Source organism: Microtus ochrogaster, chromosome 10 (assembly GCF_000317375.1).
Source record: "Microtus ochrogaster isolate Prairie Vole_2 chromosome 10, MicOch1.0, whole genome shotgun sequence".
Taxonomy (NCBI): domain Eukaryota; kingdom Metazoa; phylum Chordata; class Mammalia; order Rodentia; family Cricetidae; genus Microtus; species Microtus ochrogaster.
The window spans coordinates 46,809,135-46,835,536 of record NC_022016.1 but is presented as its reverse complement, the minus strand read 5'-3'; the positions used below and the strand labels follow the sequence as shown (position 1 = coordinate 46,835,536).

The following is a 26,402-nucleotide window of genomic DNA, read 5'->3' as shown; positions in this document are numbered from 1 at the left end:
TGTGTAGCCCTGGCTGTCCTGGAACTTGATCTATAGATCAGGCTGGCCTTGACAGTTTTCCTTTTCTTAATTGTTTTTTCCTTTACCTTTTCTATCCCTGATTCCATATAAAATATGCATAGATATTGGCTAAGTGAACCCAAGAGGAGGTTTAAATTATGTTTTGAATGACCAATTTGTAAGAGAGGGTTCGTTTTATAGTTTGAAAATTCAGTTACTAAAATGATGTTCTCCAGTGAACCTATGAGAATTTAAGAGTCATGGTGACATACCTGTCTATTAATATCCTGTTCTCTATCTGCCATTTACTCCTGTTCTGAAAGGAAACTAGAGTCTGACAGAAATGGGGCAATAAATGGTTGCAATCCAAAGTAATATGATTTTTAATAGTTTGAGTTCTGAATCAGCTTAGTTCTTGCACAGTAGTAGAGATTGAACCCAGGGTTTCAGAAATGCTACGCAAGTGCTTGCAGCTCAAAGTTGGAGCATTCATCTTTTAACAAAATAAAGGCTTACATTATTGTTCAGGTGTTGTATTCAGTGCTTTGGTGAAACAGTAAGATAAAAGGGTATAGGATGGATATGCTTCCCTAGCTAACACGCTCAAGGAAATTCTCTTGGAAAAGGCATTTAGGGAACTAGAAAGCCTGGAGTGGCAGTGCATACTTTAATGCCAGTACTGGGGAGGCTGAGGCAGAAAGATCCCTAGTTCCATGCTAGCGTGAGCTACTTAGTAGACATTTGGTCTAGCATGTGCATAGTTCTGGAAGTGCATAGTTTTTGCTGCCAAGAAAAACAAAATAAAATAAAATTGATGATTTCTAGAGAAAGAGCACTCCTGCAGCACAGAACCCCTGGGATGGCCGTGGGTTAGCAGAGTCTTCAAAACCACAGATGCTGGTGTGGAGAGAAGTTGGACTTGGGGCATCAGATAACATGGGGAATTATAGGCTGTGTAGAGTTTTTGAAACTTAGACCTGGTATAATGAAATACAAAAAGAGGAGAAAGAGAAATAGAACTAATTTGCCTTTTAGAGTGTCACTGTTTTAAAGGTGTGCACCACCACTGCCCAGCTATTTCTGTTTTTTAATGTCTAGTTGTTTCTGTATTTTGTGAGCGGTCCCAGACTATTAGAGTGAAGTCTGCCTTAGACTTCCTGGTAGCAGGTTTCTTCTTCAACTTAAAAATTACATTTAGTGAGATCTGGAAATGCCTCTGCCTCTGGACTGCTTTCATTTTTAATGAATTATTTGCATTCTTGTTTGTTTGTTTTGCATCAGTGTCCACTATATATCTCTTATTGTTCTGGAGCTTGCTGTATATGCCGGACTGGCTTTATGTTTTCAAAGATCCTCCTGACTCTGCCTCTAGCGTGCTGGGAGTAAAGGTGTTTGTCACTACACCTGGCAAATTATTATAGTCTTAATGGTTGAAGATTCCCAGTCCAGACTTTTCCATTATTGTACATATTGTTGCCAGTGAGTAGGGGAGTATGTGGCTGGGGTCTTTGAGGTTTTAGTGCCCCTGTACAAGCATCAGGATTCTATATTTGGTCATTATTTTTCTGTAGGTTCATTTTCCCCATTTCTGTGTCAGCAAATAAAGGTTAACACTCACTCATTCCCTACCTACACTGACATGCAGTGCCATATAGTGTTTGAATTGAGTTGGTTAAATTCTTTAAAGGCAGTGGTATTCCTGGCCAAAGCTCTCAGCTTTTTTAGTGACTGGTCATCTTCTGTAGACTTGAGTAGTCACTTCTGATAGTCTGCCAGTCATCTAAAGAATACCCGCAGTTGGACAAGCCTATTGGAATGACTCCATGTGTCAGTTAGGTTATTTTGTATTCATTTATTTTAAATATTTATCAAAGATAAGTCATTTGAGAGATCGATTCCATTAATGAACCATGAACATTCAAACAAATAGTTGAAAAGTTGTACTAGGGTATTCAGGGTAGAGGAGAGATGACAGCTGGGGGAGGCGGTAGCTGATCTGCAGTGTGTTAGCTGTTAACTCTCTGCGGCTGTGCAGTCTGTCGTGTGTTTAATTCTGTCTTTTGTCTTTAGAGAAATTAGAATTTGTGACTGTTAAGCCTGCTATGTGGATTGCAGTCACACTTTCAGGGTAGAAGTCTGTCTTCAGGGTGACTGGAAGGAAGGCTTTCCTAGTCATTCATTTTCAGAGATTCCTATGTTACTTAAGTTACTCTTCAGAGATGAATTACTTTCTTGCTGTTACAGTTTTGATTTTTGTAAGTAGTTTATACTCATTTAGTCCCGGCTCTTCCATCCTGTAGCTGTATGTAATGTTTAGAAAATCCTGTTTTTTCAAAATTTCCCCACCCTCTGAGTATTGAGTAGACTAGCAGTCAGTGGAGATCCTACTGCCGAGAAGCCTGGCCTGGCCCAGTCAGTTCTTGTTGAGCAGTAGTGTCCATCCAGGTGAGAGTCTGCTTGACTGTGCTGTCACCACAGAATAATAGTCCATTGTTTTAAACCTGTGGCGTGGTGATTTCTTTATACACAGTGAGACAAAACTGGTGCACAGTGCTCTGCACACTCAGAATGTGCACATTGGTAATTGTTATGAGAGCCCACAAGCATCCTCAGTGAGGGTGAAATGGTTAGCATTCATCCCAAGAAGACCAAGGCTGACTGAGGAGCCAAAGCTACCCTTTAACCCAGTTTTTCTGTCTCATTCGCCTGAATGCTAGGGTTTGGGTGTGGCCATGGGCCTTTTCTTTTTCTTTTTCTTTTTGGCAGGGTCTTGCTATATAGCTGAAGCAGGACAAGAACTTAGCATGTATCTTAGACTGGTCTAAAACTCATGGCATCTTCCTATCTCAGCCTCCCAAAATGTTGCATTGCAGATATGAGCTGTATTCCACTTTTTGGATATCTCTCTCTCTCTCTCTCTCTCTCTCTCTCTCTCTCTCTCTTTCTCTCTCTGCATTCCATGTGTGTGCATGTGCACGTTGTGTACTAGAGTGGCAGAATTGAACCTGATGGAACTCGTAGACCCCAGTGGTTGATGTAGGGCGGCTTATTTATTGTTTTCTACTGATAGTTTATTCTGGTTTGTTTGTTTATAAGACATGGCCTCACTATGTAGCTCTGGTTCTCCTGGAACAAGATTGCCCCTGCTTCCTAAGTGCTGGGATTAAGCATGTGCCTCTGTTCTGGGTTTCTACCTTGTCTTCTAAGGGAGTCTCTCATTGAGTCTGTGGCTACTGTAGCAGCTTGACTAACTGGCCAGAAACTCTTGGAATATACTGTTTCTGTACCTCCATGCACTGCTCTTATGTGGGTACTGGGTATCCAAACTCAGGTCTGTTGACTGCAAGGCAGAGCACACTATTTTCCAGTAAACCTCTCCCTGTCCTGAAGTCCCTCTAAAGTACTTCTGTCAGCACCTTAGGGCCTTAGAGGCTGCTTGTTACCAGTCTGGGTCTGCCTTCCTGCCTGTCTTTGTATCTGCCAATTAATGGCATTTATGAAAGTTTAGATTCTTCATTAATATTTAATGTGGATTTCTCATTAAATGTTAAATCAGATACCTAATTAAAATATTATTTAATATGTATTTGCTTGATTTCCTCCTTTAGAAGGAAGAATAAGCTGGGAGATGTAAAGGAGTAGCCAGCTGGTAAATGCCAGTGAGGAATGACTTTCAGGTTTCCCAGATAAGAGTAGAAAGAGTCTGTGTCAGAGCACTTTGATAGTGTGTTTCTTTCTTTCTTCTTTTTCTTTTTTTCTTTTTTCTTTGGGTTTTTTTGAGACAGTGTTTCTCTGTAGTTTTGGAGCCTGTCCTGGAACTAACTCTTTTAGACCAGGCTGGTCTCGAACTCACAGAGATCTGCCTGCCTCTGCCTCCAGAGTGCTGGGATTAAAGGTGTGTGCCACCATCGCCCGGCTGATAGTGCGTTTCTTTAAACTGTGGAGTATTCCAGCCCCTGTGCTGTAGACTGAGACTGTTCTTTGGTTTCCTGGCTGCCCAGACCCGAATTATCACAAGCAGCAAAGGGGAAGTGCTTGTTGGGGAAAAAAGCTCAGACCTAGATGTTTGTGGCAGCAGACTGTCTGCAGCTATTTTGTGTTATTGTCCTGTGGGCTGAAAACAGCAAGCAGGACATTTGGGGTGCTGTGCCAGCACTGCTGGGGCCTTACTGTTGGTAGTTCTGCATTTTTATCCCGCTCCCAGGTGGTGCCAGTGCCTCTAGTCTAGAGACACCAACTACATGAGATTAAACCTCTCCTATTCTCCCAGGTGTGAAAATAAAAGTCAGGGTACATTTTAGTCTAAACTGTCATTCAAGATTTTAAAACCTACATTTTAAACGTTGTTAACAAAATTAAACATAGTAGCTACCATGTTTAAATACTTGATTCCAGCATTGTGAGACATACATCTTTTAACAGATTTCATAAAGAAGTTCACATGATAACCTTTATTATTTTATTTTATTTTTAAAGGTTAAGTTTATTGATTATACTGCAGGAGGGCAATGAACTGAGCAGTAACTAGAGTTCTGCTTGCATCATAGGGCAATGGGCTGTAAGAGTCTCTATTCGGGAGAAGTAGCATTATAGTTAGGGGGTTTCCAGATGTATGATTGATACTGTTTGAAGGTGAACAGCCCTTGATCGAAGAGAGGTCTGGCGCTTAAAGGAATCCCACACTAGCTCAGAACTAAGAAATATACAGGTATTTATTAATAGATAAAACTTGTTTGCAGTCTACAGGTTTCTGTTTTAAGTTTTTGTATGGTAGGTAATGATCTGTAACTTAACCTCCGAATGGGGACATAGTGACACTTCTTCTGTGACATGTGCTATTCCAGAGCAATCTAATGACTTTTTTTTTTTGTTTTTTTTGTTTTTCGAGACAGGGTTTCTCTGTAGCTTTTGAGCCTGTCCTGGAACTCCCTTTGTAGACCAGGCTGGACTCGAACTCACAGAGATCCGCCTGCCTCTGCCTCCCGAGTGCTGGGATTAAAGGTGTACGCCACCACCGCCCGGCTTTAATAATTTGATTTTGATAACACATTTGAACTTATTATTTATTGAATTTATTATTAATTTATACTGATTAACAATGGGAGGTCAGCAGTAAAATCAAAGTATAAATGTGAAAATCATGTTTTATGATGGAAATTGGCTGGGTGGTAGTATTGCAGGCCTTTAGTCCAACACAGATTCAGACGCAGGCAGATCTCTGTGAGTTTGAGGCAAGCTTGGACTTTCAGGACAGCCAAAGTGAAACCCTGCCTTGAAAAAAACCAAAACATAAGGAAAGATGGCAGCTGATTCCGAGGTAGCCCTTGCTGTATTTGACAGTGCCCTGGGGAAAGCTGAGTTCTTGACAGTGGGCTCTGAACTTGTGAAAGAGGACATGGGGTCCTGTTGGATGGAAACATCCTGGAGACAAACCTTTGGAAAGCTGAGGTAGAGAATTGTTGTGAGTTTGAGGCCAGGCTGCCTCCTCTGCTCACCCATTGGCTCATACTGGCCATTCTTTCTTTTGGGGGTCAAGGTTTTACTATGGAGTCTTAGGCTGGCCTCAGTCTGGCTTTGTATCCCAGGCTGGGGTCAAACTTGTCATCATGTCCCACATCTCAAGTGCTGGGTGTACAGTTGTGTGCCATACTCTGGCATCTTGCGTGAAATTTTATAGACCAGTGTGGAAACTTCCAAGTTCCAAATAGCAGAATTGAAGTAATAGATGCTCTCTAGAAAAAGAGAAATATAGATTAAAATGTAAGGCAGGTGGTGGTGCTGCTGCACTGTCTGGCTAATGAGCTCATGCTACCCATTTATGTATTATTTTTTTTCTTGGCCTTGTGGGATGGCTCAGCAGCTAAAATGGCTTGCCTGGCAAGTCTGCTGACTTGAACTTGATTCCTCAATCACCGAGGTAGAAGAAGACAGCTACCTTCTAAGTTTGCCGAGCCCTGCACGATGCCTATGTATCTGTCCTCACACACATGCCTTATACACACAGAAAAATATGAAACATTTTAGATAGACTTTTTTTTAAGGATTTGTTTCCCAATTGACTTGTTTTTATGATTATTTTACTGTCACAAATGTAATAGTCAAATGACAGAATCATGCCCTACATTTCTTTCCTGATTAAATAGTAACAGAAACGTACCCAAACTGAAAAGAACTAAATTATGATACTACTTTATGTTCTAGATAAATACCTACAGTTTAGAGAGAAGGATTTTTCATAGACATAGGAAATGTACATGCTAAACTCATACTTAACATCTTTAGAATATTGAATTGTTTCATTCTGTGCTTGGTGGATATAGGTGGACATGTGTACCAAAACACACACTGGAGGTCAGAAGACATTGTGGATTTGGTTCTCTCCTTCTTCCTTTATGTAGGTTCTGGGGTTCAAACTCTGATTTGCCAACCTTGTGTGGCAAAGCTCCTTTACCCACTGAGCCTTCTTGGCACCTTTAATTTATACTTTCAAACACAGCTTACATTTTGTATTTTTCTTAATCTATCATATATATATGTCATATATATTGTTTTCTTATCATATATATTGTGCCTTGGTTTAGTAGACCTTGGATGTACCATAAAGTACTGAAAGAAATCATTTCCAACTTTTGGGTATATTGAGAAGAGACCTTTTCAGGGGCAGGATGTTATCAGTATTACTGCTGTTCTCCTCTGTTTAGTCTTACTTCTCTAGTTATGGCATTTGTATTACTCCGTTATTTTTTTAGGTAGAGTTACAAGGTTTCAGGTTATCCAGCTGGCTTTGATTCTAGCTAACAATGACCCTGACTTCTCAATCCTTCTGCCTTGGGCTCTTGAGTGTTGGGATTGTAAGTGTGTATCGTTGTGCCTGGATTTATGCAGTGCTGGGGATTGAACCTAGAACTTTACCCATGTCGGGCAAGCACTCTACCAACAGAGCCACATTTTCAGCTCTGTGCCAGTATTCTTGTATTTGCTGTGTTGAGCATCCTTGCTTATAGGTCTTTGTTGTCTTAATTCTTTATGCTGATCCTTAAATATCTTATTGGCATTTATTTGTCGTTCCTTTTTTTTTTTTTAAACTTTTAATGATGTAAACAAAAATATACCTAAAAGCGAAGCTTCTGGAAAAACCATTTGTTCTTCCCTGTCTTGTATCGTTCCTCAAATTTGACCTTGGCTTCCCGCCTTGCCTTGCGTTTTAGGGCAGGGTCCCTAAAGACATCCTTGTTGACAACAGTTTTGTCCAGGGGGATGTCCACAGAGTACCTTGTGGGCATCAGGTGGTTGTAGTTATAAACCTTCACAAAGGACTTGATCTTGGATCTCTTAGCGACTTTCTTCTTGCCCATGGCAGCCGTCACTTTTCGGGGATAGCGGTCAATTCCAGCCACCAGCGCATGGCTGTAAGGGCGGTCTGAGGTGCCATCATCAATGTTCTTCACGATGACGGCTTTGCGTCCCGAGTAGTGTCCAGCCAGGACGAGCACCACTTTCCCGGGTTTCATGAACTTGCCCATTTCGACAGCCAGCAGCCGGTTCCCAGCAGAAAGGAAAGCTTATTTGTCCTTCTTAAAGAAAATGATCAGAATAATTGAATGCATGTGGCGTGAAAAAATAATATAGAAGGATTTCTAAAGATAGAAACAATTTCTACTCATTCCTTTGTTTAGATGGAGCCACTTGGGAGCACTTTTAGTTTCTGTCTCTCTGCCATTACTTTTTGTGATAGGTTGAGTTTGAAAGGTCCCCAAAGCCTCATATGCTAAGGTTAGGATTGCCAGGAAGAGATTGGGTCATGAGGTCATGGTTTAGTATGTGAGCAGACACTGTAGTAGGTGGAAATTCTATATATCAAACACTATATTGGATACTTTCTAAAATGTATTGTTATTACAGCTAGGAAAGTGAAACCATGTTACATAGTTCAGAAATCAATCTGGTCTGCCTGCTTTCTCTCCTCTCGATTGGTTGCCAATGTGAGCCTTTAGGATTTCAGTTCTAAGGTGTGAGAGACTGGAGGAGGGATAGCAGCTAAGAAGTGTAGTGTTTGCTACAAAACTACTGGTGAGTTTAGTGATGGAAGAGAGACTTCTAGATTGACCATGACTTTTCTTTCAGTGAGAGATGATTCTTTGGTTGATTTCTTTAAAGTCGGGGGTCTCAGGTGGCCCAGGCTGGCCTGGAACTCACACTGTGTGCTATTCAACCTGAACTCTCAGTAGTCCTCCTGCCTCAGCTTCCAGGTATTGCAGTATCCAGTGTGAGGTGCCCTCCCAACTTTCCCAGTCTCTGTCTGAGCACCATGTCTTCCTGGGATGTAGTTGCAATAGCGCTTGCCAGTCACCTGCAAAGTCTGGGTTAGAGTCACTGCTGTTTCTCAATAGGGTCTTCTGACTTGATCGCTTTGGGAAAATCATCTCCTTTCTGGCTACTTAACCTCATTTGTCCAACTCTAGCCTGTCTAACCATTCCCTTTTCTCCCCCATTTTTACTAACATAATTACAATAGCATACAACCCATTTAAGTGTCAAGGTCAGTAGATTTTATTGTATCCTGTCGCTGTAGTCAGTTTTAGGACATTTCCATTCCTTTTGAAAGAGTCTGCGTTCCTTGGGTCCTAACTGCCACCCTCAGCCCCAGTGTTGATCAGGGCTGGCTTCACATACTACAGTTAGTAATGATGCTGCAAGTGCATGGCCCCTGCTTGCTAAGTGTCTCCACCAGGAGAAATGTGGGTGGTTTCCACAGGCTCGCCAGTGTCTCAACTCAGGCTTCTCTTCGTGTAATTCTCTTCTCCAGCTCTTCCCACGCAGACCTCTTTTCTTTTTATAGGATGTGCCGTGGCAACTCTAGCCTTTTCTTTTTAGAATCGTCTTTACCTATAAGTCTGAACTCAGCCTTTCCCTTCCTGAAGAACATGTGGGTTCTCCCACTTCAGACCTGGAACTGTTGCTGGTTTTCAGCAGCACTTTACAGTTACCCATTTCTGTTTGCTGTGGCCCTTCTTCCTATTAAGGATCTAGAAGGAAGGCAGGACCTTATCTGTAGCTGGAAGGCCCGATTCCCGGTGCTTGGCCCAGTGCTGGTTCTCAGTAGCATGGTAGAAGCAGTTAGTCTTGTTGGCTTGATGCGGTCCCTGAGACCATGATGTATTAATTCTCCTGTTTGTAAACAATTGGACAACTTCTGTTTCTGGTTTCTCTGCTGTGACATCTGCTTTACTCTTGGGACAGCTGAAATTGTGATAACCCTTTAATCACTTTAGTAATTTCGAGATTTGATTTAATTTTAGCAGGCATTATTGATTTATTCTACAATTTTGGTTCTTTTTTTCTTGTATAGTTTTAAGAAGAGATATAAACCCCAGGGACTACATGGGGTGAGCATATGGTTTTAACCGCTACAGTTACACTGACCATATTGATCCAGAAGTTAATGTCAGCCCTCTGCCCTGTGTCATTTTCTGAAATCTTTGTTTGCTAGTTTTGGCAATTAGTTTAGATACCATCTGTAGTATTGATAATGAACCCATCCCTAGGTTCTTTGGTCTGACCCCAGCTCCTCAAGCTCATACAGATCCAGCAGGTACTCATTGCTCCCACTGGACAGCTATCTGGTAGGTGTTGTATCGTGATTCTTGCTTACTCTTCCCTTAGGTCTGTCCTGCTTTTCAGCCTCTCATTTCAGAACAGCACTTCCCCAGACCCAGTACTCCAAGCCACAACTCCAAAGGATTTCTGATTTTCATGAAGTTAGGACTTTCAATGTAGTATACAAGCTGAGCATAGGCTATAATACTAATGTCTGGGAGGCTGGGCAAGGAGAATGGCTTCAAGTCTACTGCTGGTGTGGTCTGCATGTCATGTTGGTGGCCATTCGTATCTTCACACGGAGACTCTGAATGTGTCTTAGGTCAGCATGAGTAGCAGGTCCATGGAGGTAGGACTCTCTCCTGCTCACTGGTCTCTCACACGCTGTAAATTCCATCAGTAAATACTGGTTATTTGAGTGAGCCTCGCAGCCAGCCCTTGTTCTGTCTTGTCATACTTCTAGTCTTTCCCTCTAAGATATAGTCTACATTCTCTATCCTTACTGCTGTGACTCTAATACTTGTCTGTCTGTGACTCCTTTTCATGTTAGAATTTTCTTACATGGTCCTGGTTTATATATATACAAAATAGTTTTGTAAATATTTGCTACTGTCTTAGTTAGGATTTCATTCCTGTGAAAAAGACACCATGACCATCGTAACTCTTATAGAGAAAAACATTTAATTGGGCTCACAATTCAGAGGTTTAGTTCATTATCATCATTGTGGGACGTGGCGGCATGCAGGTGGACATGGTGCTGGATAAGAAGCTGGAGAGTTGTACCTCCGGATCTGCAGGCAGCTGGAAGAGACAGTCACACTGAGTGTGGCTTTAGCATTTGAGACCTCAGAGCCCATCCCCAGTGACTTAACAGCTCTCCAACAAAGTCACACCCACTCCTGCAAGGTCACACCTCCTAATAGTGCTGCCTCCTGTGAACCTTTGGGGGTCATTTTTTTTTTCTAGACCAGCACAACAATAATCATGAATAAATTTTGGGAACAGTTCTTTGGTATACACAGACACACACATTGTTTCTCTCGTTGTATTAAAGACAAAATCAAATTTGTATGCAAATGAATGTTTGAACTTAATTTTGTATAAGAAATTAAATCTTGTCTAAATGTTTGATACCACAGGACACAGAGGGCATCTTTAGTGTTTTCCAGAATTGATTGCTATTTTGATTTTATAATCTAGTTTCAGTTCTGAGAAAAATGCTTCATATAAATAATAGTACAGAGGTATCCTTTTTTCATTGTTTGAGTTCATACTTACAAAATAAACATAAACAGGATACATAAACATACTTACAAAATAAACAAAAAGTACATTTTAACAAAATAAACATCTTATCTGCTTGTTTGGTACATCCATCATAACTGAGCCCTGTTCTGAGTTCATCATAAAAACATATGGAGTCTGCTTGTTTCTGTGCTTAAGCATGGCTTGAGGACTCATGGAATTGATTGTTTGATTTTTCTCTGTCCTTCTGTCCATCAATCCATCCATTTTGTTTTTGCATTTCAATCAAAGCTTCCCTTCCTCTCCTCATCCCAGTTCCTCCCACCCCCACTCCATCCACTCCTCCTCCATTGTTTCTCTTTGGATACAGGCAGACAGACCTCCCTGCCATGGATATCTACCAGCCATGGTATATCAAGTAGCAGTGAGGCTAGGCACCTTATCTGTTAGAACTGGATGAGGCAGTCTGGTAGCAAGAGTTACTTGTTTTATAAAAGGTCAAAATGTACTGGAATACCTGGGATTGCAAGTAGCCCAAACTAATAAAGTGTAGAACAGAAAAAGGGAGAAAGCCTTCCTCCTCACGTCCTCCCATCTGTCAGTTCTTCCTTCCTGTGGATGAATAGTGATATCAGAATTTGAAAATTGTTATGATGTTCAATAAGATTTTTTTTTTTTTTTTTGGTTTTTCGAGACAGGGTTTCTCTGTGGTTTTGGAGCCTGTCCTGGAACTAGCTCTGTAGACCAGGCTGGTCTCGAACTCACCGCCTGCCTCTGCCTCCCAAGTGCTGGGATTAAAGGCGTGTGCCACCACTGCCTGGCAAGATTTTTTTTTAGTATCTACTGTACTACTTCATTTAGGGAATACTGTATGTGTACATATTTTACATTTACTCTGTGTCTGTCTGTGTATGTGTGGGTGTACATGCTCCACAACACACAGATAGCGGATGACTGTTCTTTCCTTCTGCCACATGGGTCCTGAATATCAAACTTGGGTCTCTGGGATCTGTGTGCTTTATCCACTGGTCATATCGGCAGATCCATACTATTTCTCACATAGATCAGCTTTTATTATTTTCTAGTATCTGTTTGGGAAAATACATGTTCTGAGGGAAGAGCTAGAATGGTAGGAAACTGATGAGGGCTGTCACATCTGAAAGCAAAGCTCAGGCATCTGTCTGTCACCCTGGTTAAATGTAGCCATTTTGTGGGACTGTGACCATCTGAATGTTAGTGCCTGTTTTTGTATTTATTTTACTGAGCTATTTTATGTGTATAGGCATTTTGTTTGCATGTATGTGTCTACACCATGTGTGTGTGTGCTTGATATCCTCAGAGGTCAGAAGCAGGTGTTGGATCCCCTAGAATCCATCTGGCATTATTGATGGTTGGGCACCACCACCTGGATGCTGGGAACTCAGTCTGGGTTCTCTGCACATGAAATAAGTGCTCTTAATTGCTGAGCACTTATTTTTGTATTTTATTTGGCTTTTGGAAATAAGATCTTTCATGTGATACATGGTGACCTGGGATTCTGCGCATAGCCCAGGGCTACCCTTGAATCCCTGAATTCAGGAATACCCTTGAATACCTTCTGTCTGGGACTATAAACGCGGCCCACCAGTCAGGCTTAGAGAAAAGTAATGAGTGGTGACGGTCGATAGAAGCCATTTGTCCTTGACCTTTATAGGGACAATTTGTTGCTGAAAGAGAGATTAATATATTTGATGGGACTCTGGGTGATGTCAGATTTATTTATTTATTTGGTAAAGACTTACTGTGTGCGTAAGTATGTGTTTTCATCAAACTTAAAGACGTATGACTAAGGAGTGCTTTGTGTGGGTTTTTAACAGTGCATCTGCATTGCCTCAATTTGGAGATAATGCGGAGGTGACCTAACTGCATCCACAGTGGCTGTTTCTGTGTATGTCTTAGTAGCTTGCACTGTGGCTATATACAGAATCCTCAGTTGTGGTTTCTAGTGGAAGTTTAGAGAATTACGTTACTACTCCACATTCCTGCCTGGCCCCGCCCCCTAGTGGCCATTCTTCCCAGATGTGATTATGTCTGGTCAGCTACCCCACGTTTCCTAAGAAAGGATTCTCATGTTCAGGCTCCTGCCTCACCACACATTGTAATTATTATTTGAAAATGGTAGCATATTGAGGTAATTCTAAATTACTATATTTGATCAAATTACTTAAGATAGTGCTTGATAGATGAACCAGTTCACTTAATGAACAGTTTAATTTGCATTATCTTCCTGAGTTGCTATCAAATGTCATTAATTTTGCAGGAGATTATTTTTAGGTAGAAATCTTGAGGAGAAACTCACAAGTCAGCTGGGCTGTGGTGGTGCTTACCTTTAGTCCCAGCACTTGGAAGATATAGGCAGGAGGATTCTTGTGATTTCGAGGCCATCCTGATCTACTGAGCGAATTTCAGGACAGCCATGGTACAGAGAAACACTGTCCCAAAATAAAATAGAATATAAAAAAGAGAAATATAGAAAGAAAAATCTTGTGAGTCTGCTGCAGTTTTCAGTAAGTCTTAGAATGTCCAGGGAAGCCGGGCGGTGGTGGTGCACGCCTTTAATCCCAGCACTCGGGAGGCAGAGACAGGCGGATCTCTGTGAGTTCGAGACCAGCCTGGTCTACAGAGCTAGTTCCAGGACAGGCTCCAAAGCCACAGAGAAACCCTGTCTCAAAAAAACAAAAAAAAAAAAAAAAAAAAAAAGAATGTCCAGGGGAGCTGGGCTGTATTAGATTTTGTGTGTGTGTGTGTGTGTGTGTGTGTGTTTGTACACGTGCACACATACGTGACAGTATGCATTCTTGTGTGGGACTGTGTGAGAGCAGAGACTGATAGCAGGCCCTACTACTCATGGCTGTCCACCTTAACTTTTGGAGGCCTCTCTTAGTGAGTCTTGGGCTTACCAGTTGTCTAAACAGGTGAACTGTTGATCTCTGGAGCTCCTAATCTGCATGCCCTTCTCTTCCCCAAAGTAGGGTTTGCAGGCATGAGTGGCCATGCGTCTTTTGTGTGGGTTTTCATGCTTCTGTAGCAAGTGCTTTACTCGAGTCAATTGAAAATGCATTGAATCTAACCTACTATACTGTAAAATAGTGTAGCCGCCTTTGCTGTCCTCAGAACATTTAGACTAGCCTGTAGTCAGGCAGAGGGCTTTGTAGTAGTGCTTAGCTGCTATAATTCATTGACTTGCAGATGTGCTTTCGTGCCGTCTAAAGTTCAGCAAGTGGGTCTCAAGCCAGTTTTAACTAGGAAATATAGCTGCTTTTGTCCTTGTCTTAACAGTTGTTTTTTTTTTAAATACCAATCCCAGGTCCCCCCTCTCTCCTCTTCTTCACTTTCCCCTTCCCCCACCCTATCCCCATCTGCTCCTTGGAGAGAGGGTAAGACCTCTGCCGGGAAGTCAACAAATTGTGTCCCATCACCTCTTTGAGGCAGGACCAAGTGTCGTGTCCTCCAGTCTCTCCATAGAGAATGTGCTCCACAAAGTCAGTTCATGCATTAGAGTTAGATCCTGGTCCCACTGCCAGCGGCTCCATATACAGCCCAGGCCACTCCATCTTACAGTTTTTTGTTTAGTTGTTTCCTTTGTTTTGAGACAGTGTCATGGAACCCAGGCCAGCCTTGAATTTGAGCTTGCTATGTAGCCACAGATGACCTTGAACTCCTCCTGCAGTTTCTACCCAAGTTTTCTAAGAGCTGGGGTTACAGGCCAGCACCATCAAGCCCAGTTTATGTGCTGCCCAGGTTTGCCCCTAGGCTTGATGACGTATTAGACAAAAGCCCTCTTCCAGCCTCTCCCTTTTCTCTTGAGACAGTCTTTGTTGAGCGCAAGCCAGCCCTGAATTCATCATTCTCCTCCAGAGTGCTGGGATTATAAAAAAGCCATCACAGGTTGTTCTGAGAGTCCTGACTAACAAGTCCTGTGAGTCTCACCTCATGCTACAGAAAAGCTGAGCCTCCTCTCTCTCCTCTCCACTCCCATAGCCATCGATTTCCTGTATCTTTATAAAATGCTAGATACAGTTTCATTTACCTATTTTTGTTTTAGGATTTTTGCTTTGTCTGGAGATTATATGCTTTAGGAATTCATCAAACATGGAAATATTCATGTATTCTAAGATAGTAAACTGCTCTCAGTCTAGTACTAGTTATTGTAACTTGTGAGGCATAGAGTCCAGGTTTAATCATTTCAGCTGTACTCGTAGATCGGGTCACTAATCTACTGTTCTTTGACTTCCTCACAGGTAACACAGGTAGCAAGACAGCCGGGACCCCCAGCCCCTTCCCCTTACTCAGCACATGAAATAAACAAGGGGCATCCCAATCTTGCGGCCACACCCCCGGGACATGCATCGTCCCCTGGACTCTCTCAAGTAAGAAATGCAGGTTTTCTGTGTTGTTTTCTTTTAAAAGACATTTCCTTATAATCCTTGTATTTCAGTTTCTCTAAATTTGACTCTGCTCACTGGCAGTTAGTGCAGAGCTCTTGAAGGCTTGGGTCCCTGTCCTGTGTGTCTGCTGGCAGCTGGAACTTACACTTTTTGTCTTGGGGTGTTTAAGAAAGAACCTGACTTTATATTTAGTTTTTCCTGTTTGTTTTGAGAAATTGATCAGTGATTCTAAAACTAGTTAAGAGAAGATACTTAGATGTGCTGAACCTGCCTTTTAGTGTCCTCCGCCCTTCCTATTTCTTTTTGGTGGAGGGGACAGTGCTTTTCTGCTTCTGTGAAAGGCAGATGGCCTTTTTTATGGGGTAACTTGGGTCTCCCCCCCCAGGAATTCTTGGGTTTGCTTTGTATCAGGATTCTCTCAGCAGGTTTTGCTTGATGGGCAGCACAGATGTTCATCCTACTTTATAGCATCACTGGGTCTCCTGTATCCTTTGCCCTTCCCTAGATACTGTCCTGTGACCACATGTTCTTTTCCCTTGTGCTTGAGAGTGGTCTAGACTTAGGAAGCCTCTGGGAAAGGAAGCCTGGTCCTCTGGAAGAACGACAAGCACTTATAGCCGCTGAGCCATCTCTCCAGCCTCCATTTAAAACTTTTGTTTTCATAGTTTAGGCGTTTTACAACATAACGATTAGGAGCTTCTAAAGTTAATAAAAACAATTCTAAAACTGATGATTATGACATTTATGGTTATTAATCAGAGTTTATGTTTCCAACAGGAATTATAATTTGCTAGATCATAATCCATTTGTTGCTCTGTTAAGGACTATATGAATTAATTTTTCATGGATTTTGTTAAATGCTTGTTTTTATATAATAGAACTTCAATTTTAAATATTTAAGGGCTGGAGAGATGGCTCAGTGGTTAAGAGCACTGGCTGTTCTTTCAGAGGTTCTGAGTTCAATTCCCAGCCCCCACATGGTGGCTCACAATCATCTCTAGTGGAATCTGATGCCCTTTTCTCGCATAAAGTTGTATATGAAAATAGAGCATTCATATATTAAATAAATAAATCTTTATTTAAACTCTTTTTACTTAGCTCTTGGACAGAACTGTCTAACCTGTTATTAAGGTATATTAGTCTGAATCTCATCAAGAGAAAAATTGCAGCAGCTTGAGTAGGGAATATTGAGTATAATGAATTAAGAATAACGGATTGTAGTGGAGATGGGTGAATGAAAAGACGGTACTCTGAGGATGTAAGAAGGGCAGATGGGTGAAGGGGGAAAAAAACCGTTTCTAGGGCTGACGTCGAAGCTGTGACTCCTTATGGTAGAAAGGTCTCTAGTGCCACACAGTTGAGCTTGCTCACAGTGCTTCCTTTGGAACCTGCTAGAAGCTTGACCTGTAGAATGTTGGGAAAGTTTCTTTTTCTTGCATTGATCTCTAACAAAGAGCTGCTGCAGTGCAAATGGTCCAGGCCTTACGGCGACGTTAAGTGAATGGGTTGGGAGTCACCAGTGGTGGAAGCTGTTGCACAAGCTGTGCTTGCTGCAGAATTTCCTTTTGTCCTCTTCCTCACTAAAATTAAAACTTCCAAATGACTTTAGAAGTTAGCCGCATACTGAAATACAGTACTCATTGATGTGGGATGTCCTCCTGTATATGTGTTGCTTTTCTTTTATTAGTTAATGAATAAAGCTGCTTTGCACTTTGTGTTCTGTTTCCTTCTAGGGTCTTTGAAAAGTTGAAGATAAATATTTATAGTTTTCCTTAGTCATGATAAAAAATAAATTAGATATTTCCTCTCTTTCCCACTTTGGGTCAGGATGTAGCTCTTAGCTACCGCTCCAGTTGCCATGTGTGTTGTCATGTTCCTGCCATGATGGTCATGTACTAACCCTCTGAAGCTGTAAACAATGCTTTCTTTAGGAGTTGCCTTGGTCATAATGTCTCTATACAGTAACAGAACTGTAGCTAAGACAGAAGCATCTTCTCAATTGAGGTTTTCTATTTTGTGTCAAGTTGACAGAGCTTTAACTAGCACAGGTACATAGTATCCCCTTTCTGGTTCTGGGTCTTGTTTAAAGAGAGTGGTATGGCTTGCTGAGTGGCCCTGGTGGAGATCTACCCTTTGGAGCGGGCTGTAGTTCTCCCTTTGTGCTGTTGAGGGAAAGCCGTTCTCAGGAAGGTTCTTTCCTACAAATCTGCCAGGTAGTTAGCTGTTTGCTGGAGGGCACTGCTGCCCCTCTGTACGGCACCAGGTATCTGCTCAGAGTAAGCTGTGCCCATCTGGAAACTGGCCAGCAGAGAAACCAGAGTTTGGAGCCAGGATAGGTGGTTCTGGCTGGAAGGCAATGTCTCCTGAAGGGTGCCTACGTAGCACCCTCTGTTGACAATAGTGTACCAGGTGAGATGCTGAGATAATTTATAGAGCCAGATCCATTTTCCCATCACAGGCAAACAAGGCAACTTTTGATCTGAAAGCAAGCAGCTGACAGTTGGTGAATAAGGAGAGAGAGAGTCCTCCACAACTGAGATTTTTACCTTTTCAGTGTGTGATTTGACCAAAGCAGCTGGTCCAAAGTTCTTCAATGTCCTGAAATCCACTAGAATCGCACAGTTCGTATTTAAGAAAGGATGTGTTCTCAGTGGTATCAGTTGTGAGGCCACAATAGCCATCCTTTCTGTCATTTCATCAGCTCTTTTTAGATACTAGAACACATAAATAGCTAGGAAGCTTAGGAGAAGGACCACCAGTTATTATATTGGGTTTCTTTGTGGGTCTGTCTGCTAAGATTGTGCCTGATTTCATGAGTGGATCAGTAAGTGAAGAGCATGTGCACACGCACACCCACCCACATATGCTCCAGGCAGGTGTGTCCCCTGAACTATGTCTGTTTACTTAATGTTCTGAGATAGGGTCTCACTAAGTTGCTCAGGCAGGCCTTGTTTGTGGCAGTCCTCTGTTTCAGTCTCTCCCTAGCAAGAAGTACAAGCTTTTGGTACTAAAACAATCATTTTAATTTATTTTTATTATTAGCGTGACTAATCATTTTACTTATTGGTAACTTTTATGTATTTAGAAAACAATTGTAGTTTCATGACTTCGACAAATAGCCTTACTAAAAGTAGGGAAGTTTCAAGCTTTATTTTTCCTCCTCATATCTTGTTGCTGAAATAGATGGCTGTTGGATTTCCTTAAAAAGAAGAACAAAGTAAAATTTACAGTTTTATATTTCCTTTCCATCTTTTAAAAAGTACTTTTAAACACAATGGTGGTGACACACACCTTTAATATCAGCACTTGGGAGGTAGAAGCAGATGAATTTTGGTCTCTAAAGTGAGTTCCAGGACAGCCAGAGCTGTTACACAGAGAAACTCTGTCTTGAAAAAAAAATTATGTATATACATTGTTTGCCTGAACAAGTGTGCATTTGTGTATTGACCACATGTATGCCTGGTACCCAGGAGGCCAGAAGAGACTGGAGTTAGAACCTCTGGAACTAGAGTTAATGATGACTGTGAGCCACTACATGGGGTGATGGGAACAGAACTTGGGTCATTTGCAAGAGCAACAAGTGCTCTTAATTGCTGACCCATCTCTCAGTCCCTCCTTTCCTCTATCTTGAAGTACATTCTTTGGAGGAAGTGGCGTGTGGAAGCCATGCTTGGGGCTGCTGAAGGTGTCTTGCTGTGTGTAATACTGACAGCATGCAGGCCCTGTTGGTGCCAACTGCTATTTGCTTGCTTTTGATAATATCATACTTAAAAACATTTGAAAAAAAAATTCAAAAACTATTGTCTGTTTTCTTGTTTGAGCCTGGGTCTTGTGTAGCTCAAGCTTGCTTGGAATTTACCCATATAAGTTAGGCTAGCCTTGAACTCAAAACCCTCCTGCCTGGAATTACAGTATACTGTCATTTTCCACTAGAACAAGTGCTGTCATCTTTCTTCTTCACAGTTGTTATTAACATACGGAAATAGTATCCTGCTATTGTGCCTCATGACTGTAATTCCAGCACTTGGGGATCAGACAGGAGGATCAGGAATTCTAGGCAAAAAGAAGGAAAAAAATAATGAATAAACTCTAAATCCCTGGAACAACCCAGTGGTTTTTTTAGCGGTGTGTTCACATTATGTGTAACTGTGGCAGCTTTAATGTGTCAGAACAGCTAGGGAATTGCCACTGCTCTGTTTTCTTTAGCCTTTCTTCACAGGACAGTATGATTGTAGTTGTAACGCAGGACTTGGCCCGTGTGCTCCTTTCTTCACAGGACAGTATTGTTGTAGTTATAACGCAGGACTTGGCCCGTGCGTTCCTGCTGATGCCTCACCTTAGCAGTCTTCTACCTCACCACCTCACCGTGAACCGACCTGCAGAGCAGCTTCGGATGCTGATTTCATTGTACTTTTCCTTGCATTGCATTTCTCATAGTTGCAAAAATAGCCCAGTGGCGTAGAAAATTCTCTGCCTGATATTTAAGTACTGTTGTAGAGTAATGACTGGTTATTACCAAGATGGCACACAGTGAGCCCAGAGGGTATGCTTCTGCTTGGCAAAGCTACCTCACCTACACAGGTAGAATCCATATTAGAAATCTAGAAAATTAGAAAATGAAATGATTTTATAAGAATCAAACGTGATTTCATAGACATTCCTTGTTGCCTTTTATGTGGGATCAGATCAGCTTGTGATTGGTGCTCCTCATTTTTACCTAAATTCTGCCAGGGGAAATAATAACTTTCTGAGTACAACTGGGGACTCTTCTTGCGCCTCACCCCTTCCTATCCCTGGGTATTTTGAGTAAGTTGCTTCAAACAAACAAATAAACAAAAAAACCTTCCTTTACCATGCAGGTTTCCTTCTGTGGACACTTGTATTTCATGTAGATCTGTACTTCCTGTAGCTCTGATTGCTGCTTGCAGTAATAGGAGCGGCGAGACTGCGTCCCCGGCACCTGGCCGCCCGCATGGCTAGCTTATGCCCTGAAATAAGTACTCGGAAACTGTATTCATTTAAACACTGCTTGGCCCATTAGTTCCAGCCTCTTATTGGCTAACTCTTATATATTGATCTAACCCATTTCTAATAATCTGTGTAGCCCACGAGGTGGCTTACCATGGAAGATCTTAACCTGCGTCTGTCTGGAGGGAGACACACGGCAACTCCCTGACTCAACTTCTTTCTCCCAGCATTCTGTTCTGTTTTCTCCGCCTACATAAGGGTTGGCCTATCAAATGGGCCTAGGCAGTTTTTTTTTATTAATAAGAAATCACTCCCACATCAGCTGCTGGCCTAAGTGTTGCCACTTTCTAAAACTAATGAGACATACAGATGGTTCATTCATTCATTCATTCATTCATTCATTGTTTTTGATAGTTCAATGTGTTGCTGTTTCCACTCAGAAATCAGCACATGAAGGTGAATCTTGGAAAGGAGAGTAAAGTAGGGTAGCGTTCTGTTTATGTTTAGTGCCCTACTGGGGATCAGTGTGTGATACAGGCGCTCTGCCACTGAGCTAGAGCCGCAGTCCTGGAACAGATTGCTTTTATAGAGACTAGGAAGTCAAGACAGTTTGATCACTCCAAGTGCTGGTAACATTTCTTGCAGAAATACCCTCTGCATGCATGTGATTGAGCAGGCAGCTCTGGGGTGGAACAGCGGGACCCCAGAGGGAAGATCATCAGAGGGAATGAGCATCACACTCAGAGAAAGGAGCTAAATTTGCCGGGGTAGCTGTCAGGGGTGTAGGGAGTGGAGCAGATCAATTCAGTAAAGGACTGTTGGCTCTAAAGGGAGCAAACAGGAAGGTTATTTGAAAGTTCATGAACTGCAAAGAACAGTATATAAAAACTCCTTTTCCCTTTCTTTTGAGACAGGTTCTCTTGTAACTTAGTCTAGGCCTTGCTCTGCCTTGCGAGTGCAAAGATCATTCCTAAACCGTCTACCAGGTGATGGGTCACATTTACTTCTCCCACATAATAGCTCTCGAGCTGTTGAATTTCACGTCTCCTTTTCCGTCTACTCGAGATTTTTGTTGTTGTTGTTGTTGTTTGTTTTTCTTTTTTGAGACAGGGTTTCTCTGTAGCTTTGAAGCCTGACCTGGAACTAGCCCTTGTAGATTAGGCTGGTCTCAAACTCACAGAGATCCACCTGCCTCTGCCTCCCGAATGCTGGGATTAAAGACGTGAGCCACCACCGCCCGGCTCAATAGATTTTTTTAAAGGCACGTACCACCACCATCCAGCAAGGTATCTCAAAGAGAGGGTATTCAAAACATCAGTTTATTGTATTGGCCAAATGATTAACATGAGGCTGATGTAATCTAGAAATGGGCACAGCTGATATTCACACAGCTGCAGAAGTGAAATAGAAATGGTGGTAGTGCAAAAACCTAGGTGTTTAGAGTGATTAGGAATGAAGTTCTGGACCAAGGTGATAGGCCTCCTCAGTGCCCAGCATCATGAGATGCCCGTCATTGATAAGTTCTGAAAGTTTCTATCAGTTCTGTTATCGCCACTGGTTATAATCCAAGTTATTTCTTAGTGTCATATGCCCACTTTGTACTTTTTATTATTTTTCCTGATGTTGTTCTTAGCTTCAGAGGACTAAGACGACATGGCATTCAGGCTGTAGTTTCCTGTGTTCAGGGCATCACCGCCTGACTGTTCTCGAGCCTGCCCAGGGAATGGGATTGCTAAAGAGGCATTTGGCAGTAGACTTTGTTTTTGTTTGCTTGCTTGTTTGAAGAGTTTTGCAGTATAACCCAAACTGGCTTGCATTCTCTATCCTCCTGCCTCATCCTTGCTGGTATTATAACTGTGTGCCACTGTGCCTGTTTCTGCAAGTTGCAAAGCTTTTAGCATTGTACACACATGAAAATTTTCTTTTAGGAAACTAGAGCAGGTTTAGAGAGAAATATTTTGGGTTACCAAGTAGACAGGTAATAGAAACCAATATTTGAACAACAGCTGTCACTCGCCTCTCCCCTGGAGTGAGGGAGGTCAGCTGTCCAGTTTCCATGTTTAGGAGGTGACTGAAATTCTGACTGCTGTTATAGGCTCATAGAGCTATTCAAGGTTCACACTGGGAACGGAGAAGTTGGGAATAAGAGTGATGACTCAGAAGCCAGCTGGCTCATTTACATAACCATTTGGCAACCTTTAGAAGGGAGGAAGTAGCTTAGGCACTGGAGGCTAGCCTGGGATGATCAGATGTATGGAGGGCTGACCTGCAGGTTTCATTCTTGCTTCTTCTGCTTTGAGCATGGTTAAAGCAGCTTGAGCATCAGTAAAGGCAGAAACTATTTGTAGCCAAATACCGAAATACTAGAAAGAGTATTATCTCTATAAAAAAAAAGAAAACTATCCAAAAGATGGGTAGAGGGTGATAGTACATGTCTTTAATCCCAGCACTCGGGAGGCAGAGGCACACGGATCTCTTCTGTGAGTTCAAGATCAGCCTGTTTATCTATAGAGTTCCAGGACATTCAGGACCAAGAAACCCTGTCTCAAAACCCTACCCTTCCCCCCCCTCAAATGGTAGGTACATACACAAGAGATTTTTGTCTTCTGTTAAGCTTGTCCTAACTCTTAAAAACTGTAAGAAATAAAGACTTCTTTCTTGAAGAGTGGCCCTCTCTGGGATCTTTGAAAAGGATAGTGCAATAAAAGCTCCCGAAGGAGCACTCAGTCTTCAGGCGTCAGAAGGCCAAATTCTAAAACACACCAGATCTTCCTTAGATTAGAGATGGGTGTTAGGCATATCTGACTCTACAAACATTAAAGTAATTGAATTTAAAATACTGAAAGCTGTTCTTCCTAGATCACAACAGAACTTGTTCACAACAGAGCACAGGCACTCTGAGTTCCAGGTTGCTATTGCCAGGATGATAGCTAGATGGTCAACACTTACGGTTTCAGGGCACCTTGTGACACAGGTGTGGTTATTTTCATTTTGTAGAATGAGACAGATTGATTTGATAGGTGGAATGTTTTGACTCGTGTCTTCAGATAGCAACTTTGTCAGACAACAAAGTCAGCACCCCCAGTTCCCAGCTTCTATTTATTTTTTCTGTTACTGAGAATTGAACCTAGGGCATCACCCATCTGAGGTAAGTGCTCCACCACTGAGCCACATTGTTTACCTACAGTTCCCAGCTTCCTGTCTTCCTTGTATTCTCATAATTCACTATTGTACATCATTTTTAGGCATGCGAGGCTTTTATAGCTCACTCTGGAAGCACAACTATCATTCACGATATGTCCTTTGAAATACCATTTCTTTTTTTTTTTTTTTTTTCAAGGCAGGGTTTCTATGTGGTTTTGGAGCCTGTCCTGGAACTAGCTCTGTAGACCAGGCTGGTCTCGAACTCACAGAGATCCGGAAATACCATTTCTTGTCTGAAGACATGGCTCAGCAGTTAAGGGCACTTGCTGCTTGTCCTGGAGATGAAAGTTCATGTCTTAGGACCTACATTAGGCATGCCACTTCACCTATAGCTCTAGGTGCTGGTAATCTGAAACCCTCCTTTTCCCTGTGTGTATGCGGTGTGTGGGGGAAACGCTAACACATGTGTAATAATATGTTTCATTATATGTTTTAGGGTTGGGAGATGGCCCTGTAGATAATCACTTGCTTTCCAAGGAGGAGGGCAAGCCCCTACAAAAAAAGCTAGGCGTGATGGCATGTGTCTATGTTTTCAAGCTCTGAGAGACAGGACCAGGGAGGGACTTACTGACCAGCTAGCCAGGCTGGTCAGTAATCTGGGTTTAATGAGAGACCCCGTCTCAAGAAATAAGATGGAGTACAATTGATTATGATAACCTGATGTCGTGTCTGTCTGCCACACATGACTGCGCACCTGTGCATCCACACATGTGGGGGCACACACTCTACACACACAAAATGAAACAATACATTTCAGTTTTTTAAGCAGTCAACTTGAGAATCTTTGCTAAACAATTGAACTTTATAAAATTTTTTTGCACAGGCCTGGCAGTAGTGGTGCATGCCTTAAATCTCAGGAAGGCAGAGGTGTATAGATCTCTGAGTTCAAGGCCAGTCTGGTCTGTTGAGCAAGTTCCAGGACAGCCAGGGTTACACAGAGAAACCTGTCTCAAAACACAAAAGCAGAAACATTTATCTGTTCAGTACTCAAAAAGAAGAGGGGTTATAGGACCCACACAAGATTGCGTATGCTCTGACAGATGCATGGAATCAGAGCCATCACTGCAGATAATGCAAGAAGAATCTAGAGACTAAATAAAGGTGTGGCTGGTGGGAGAAAGCAGCACAGATTTCAGAGCAGGTTCAGGTGGTGTTGGGTCTAGCCCAGGCCCAGCCGAGTAGATGTTGTAATGTCTGTAGGTGCCTGGGGACTCAGTGAACCATTAGGATCTTTCTGCTAGCATCTGATGTTTCATGGCTTTGTAGGGTGAACAATATCATTACTATTGCGAGACTATGAAGCACCCCAGACATAAATGTATTCTGAGTTCCATAATTTTAGATGAGTCTATCAAGGCCCAGGGAAAACCATGGCGTGTCACCTTGAACTAATTATAAAGAATACGAAAATGGTTGTTCATGGAGCTCTCTGTGATGTCAGTGCTCAAAAATGAGACTCATCTCAGGAGTTCTTAGTCTTATCTTCCTACTGGAATCAACTGATACTGTGAGTCCCATTGCTCACAGATGCACTTTTCTAGCTTTTGGCGGTTGAGCCGGATTATGTCCTGAGGCTTTAACTGTTGATTGGTTACAGGTGCTTCCCTTTTGTGCAGTTAGGTCTTCATGGGTTTCAAACTAAATTCAATTGTTCCCAAGCATTTGAAGGCAGTGAAACAGATCCCTCCGTAGGATTTGTAGTGCCTGACTTGACCTGTAGTACGTCCTGAGTCTGACCAGAGAAAAATAGCAGTAAATGAAATTTCGCAGTTACTTCCTTTGACTGTTTATCGATGTGAATGCTTGCTTTATTTATATAAAAGATCTTTTATTAAGAGTGAGTGGGTACTGATAAACTTTGAGTAGAAGTTTATTTATTTATTTTTTTTTTTGACTATAGAAGGTTAGCTATAAAATGCTGAGTCTGCCCGTGGAGATCTTTTTCTGAGGAGGAAGGGTTCCTTCGGTCATGCTACCCTTTCCTGTGAAGACTCCCTTGAGTTCCTGAGCTGGAAAGTTAGGAAATTGTGGGCGTAACCTAGAGAATGAGTTATCTTTTTCTGAGCTGAATGTTTCCAGAACACAGTCAGCAAATAAGCATTTATGAAAACATGGACAGTGTTTAGATATAGCGAAATACTATTCCCACCTATTTAATTTAAAGTATTTTAAAAAATGTAACATGAGAGATTAGGGGTTTTAGTTTGTTTATATGCATGTTTTCTTTTTTTTTTTTTGTACTATGTTACTAGTATTTCAGTTTATAGAGGGTGGTGAAAAACCAGTTTGCTTTCAGAATGACCACATTCTAGGATTCTGTAGATAATCAATATTTTGACTTGGATTGCTGAGGATGACAAGTAGAGCCGTAGAGATAGGTGCTGGTGAATGACTAAGGCTGTTTCCGTGTATTGAGGACAGTGGCCATTAGTTATCGGTTTACAAGGTAACAGTCAGGGTGATTGCATGACTTTAATGTGGACTAATTAAGTACTGTGTCTTAATGGATGGTTGCCTAAAACATTAATTCAGAACTTTCCGCAAGCCACCATTAAGTAGAGTAGTATTTGTGGCAGATAGCCCTCTACAGTTGTACAGCTCCCCTGGTGCTGAAAGGCAGTTTTTTCCAGAATGAATAACCTCTCCACTGGAGCATTGTGTGAAGAGGCCTGCAGAGGAGCATTTTGTAAACTTGTTGGGAAATTTTTTCTTTGAGTTAGAGAGCTAAAAGGGGATTGATCGCACATCTGTATTCTCTATGGGCTAGGGAACCCTCTAGCACATCCACAGTATAAAAAAGTTCTCAGTTCACTGTGGCATAAAGGCAGCCTTAGACAGCCATGTTTGCTGGTACATTATTATAATCCTACCATTTGAAGCAGTTGTCCTGAGTTTGAGGCCCACTTGGGCTACATAGTATAGCCTGCCCTTACTTAAAACAAAAGTTGTATATCGGAAAGG

The 26,402-nt window shown here is 42.0% G+C and overlaps 1 protein-coding gene and 1 pseudogene across 19 annotated transcripts in view; one reads left to right on the top strand and one right to left on the bottom strand.

Moving 5' to 3' along the window:
- Eif4g3 (eukaryotic translation initiation factor 4 gamma 3) overlaps positions 1-26,402 on the top strand; it is a 229,712-nt gene that overhangs the window by 49,661 nt on the left and 153,649 nt on the right. For 16 of the 19 annotated variants that reach the window (XM_026782045.1, XM_026782044.1, XM_026782042.1 and 13 more), the window contains one exon: positions 15,123-15,251. The exons of the other annotated variants lie outside the window; for them this stretch is intronic. Coding sequence is in view for 12 of the 16 variants with exons in the window: in XM_026782042.1 (XP_026637843.1) it covers positions 15,123-15,251 (129 nt within the window). In the remaining 4 variants the exon portion in view is untranslated. The remainder of the gene's footprint in view (positions 1-15,122; positions 15,252-26,402) is intronic. 19 annotated transcript variants of the gene reach the window in all.
- LOC101997633 lies at positions 7,076-7,558 on the bottom strand (annotated as a pseudogene).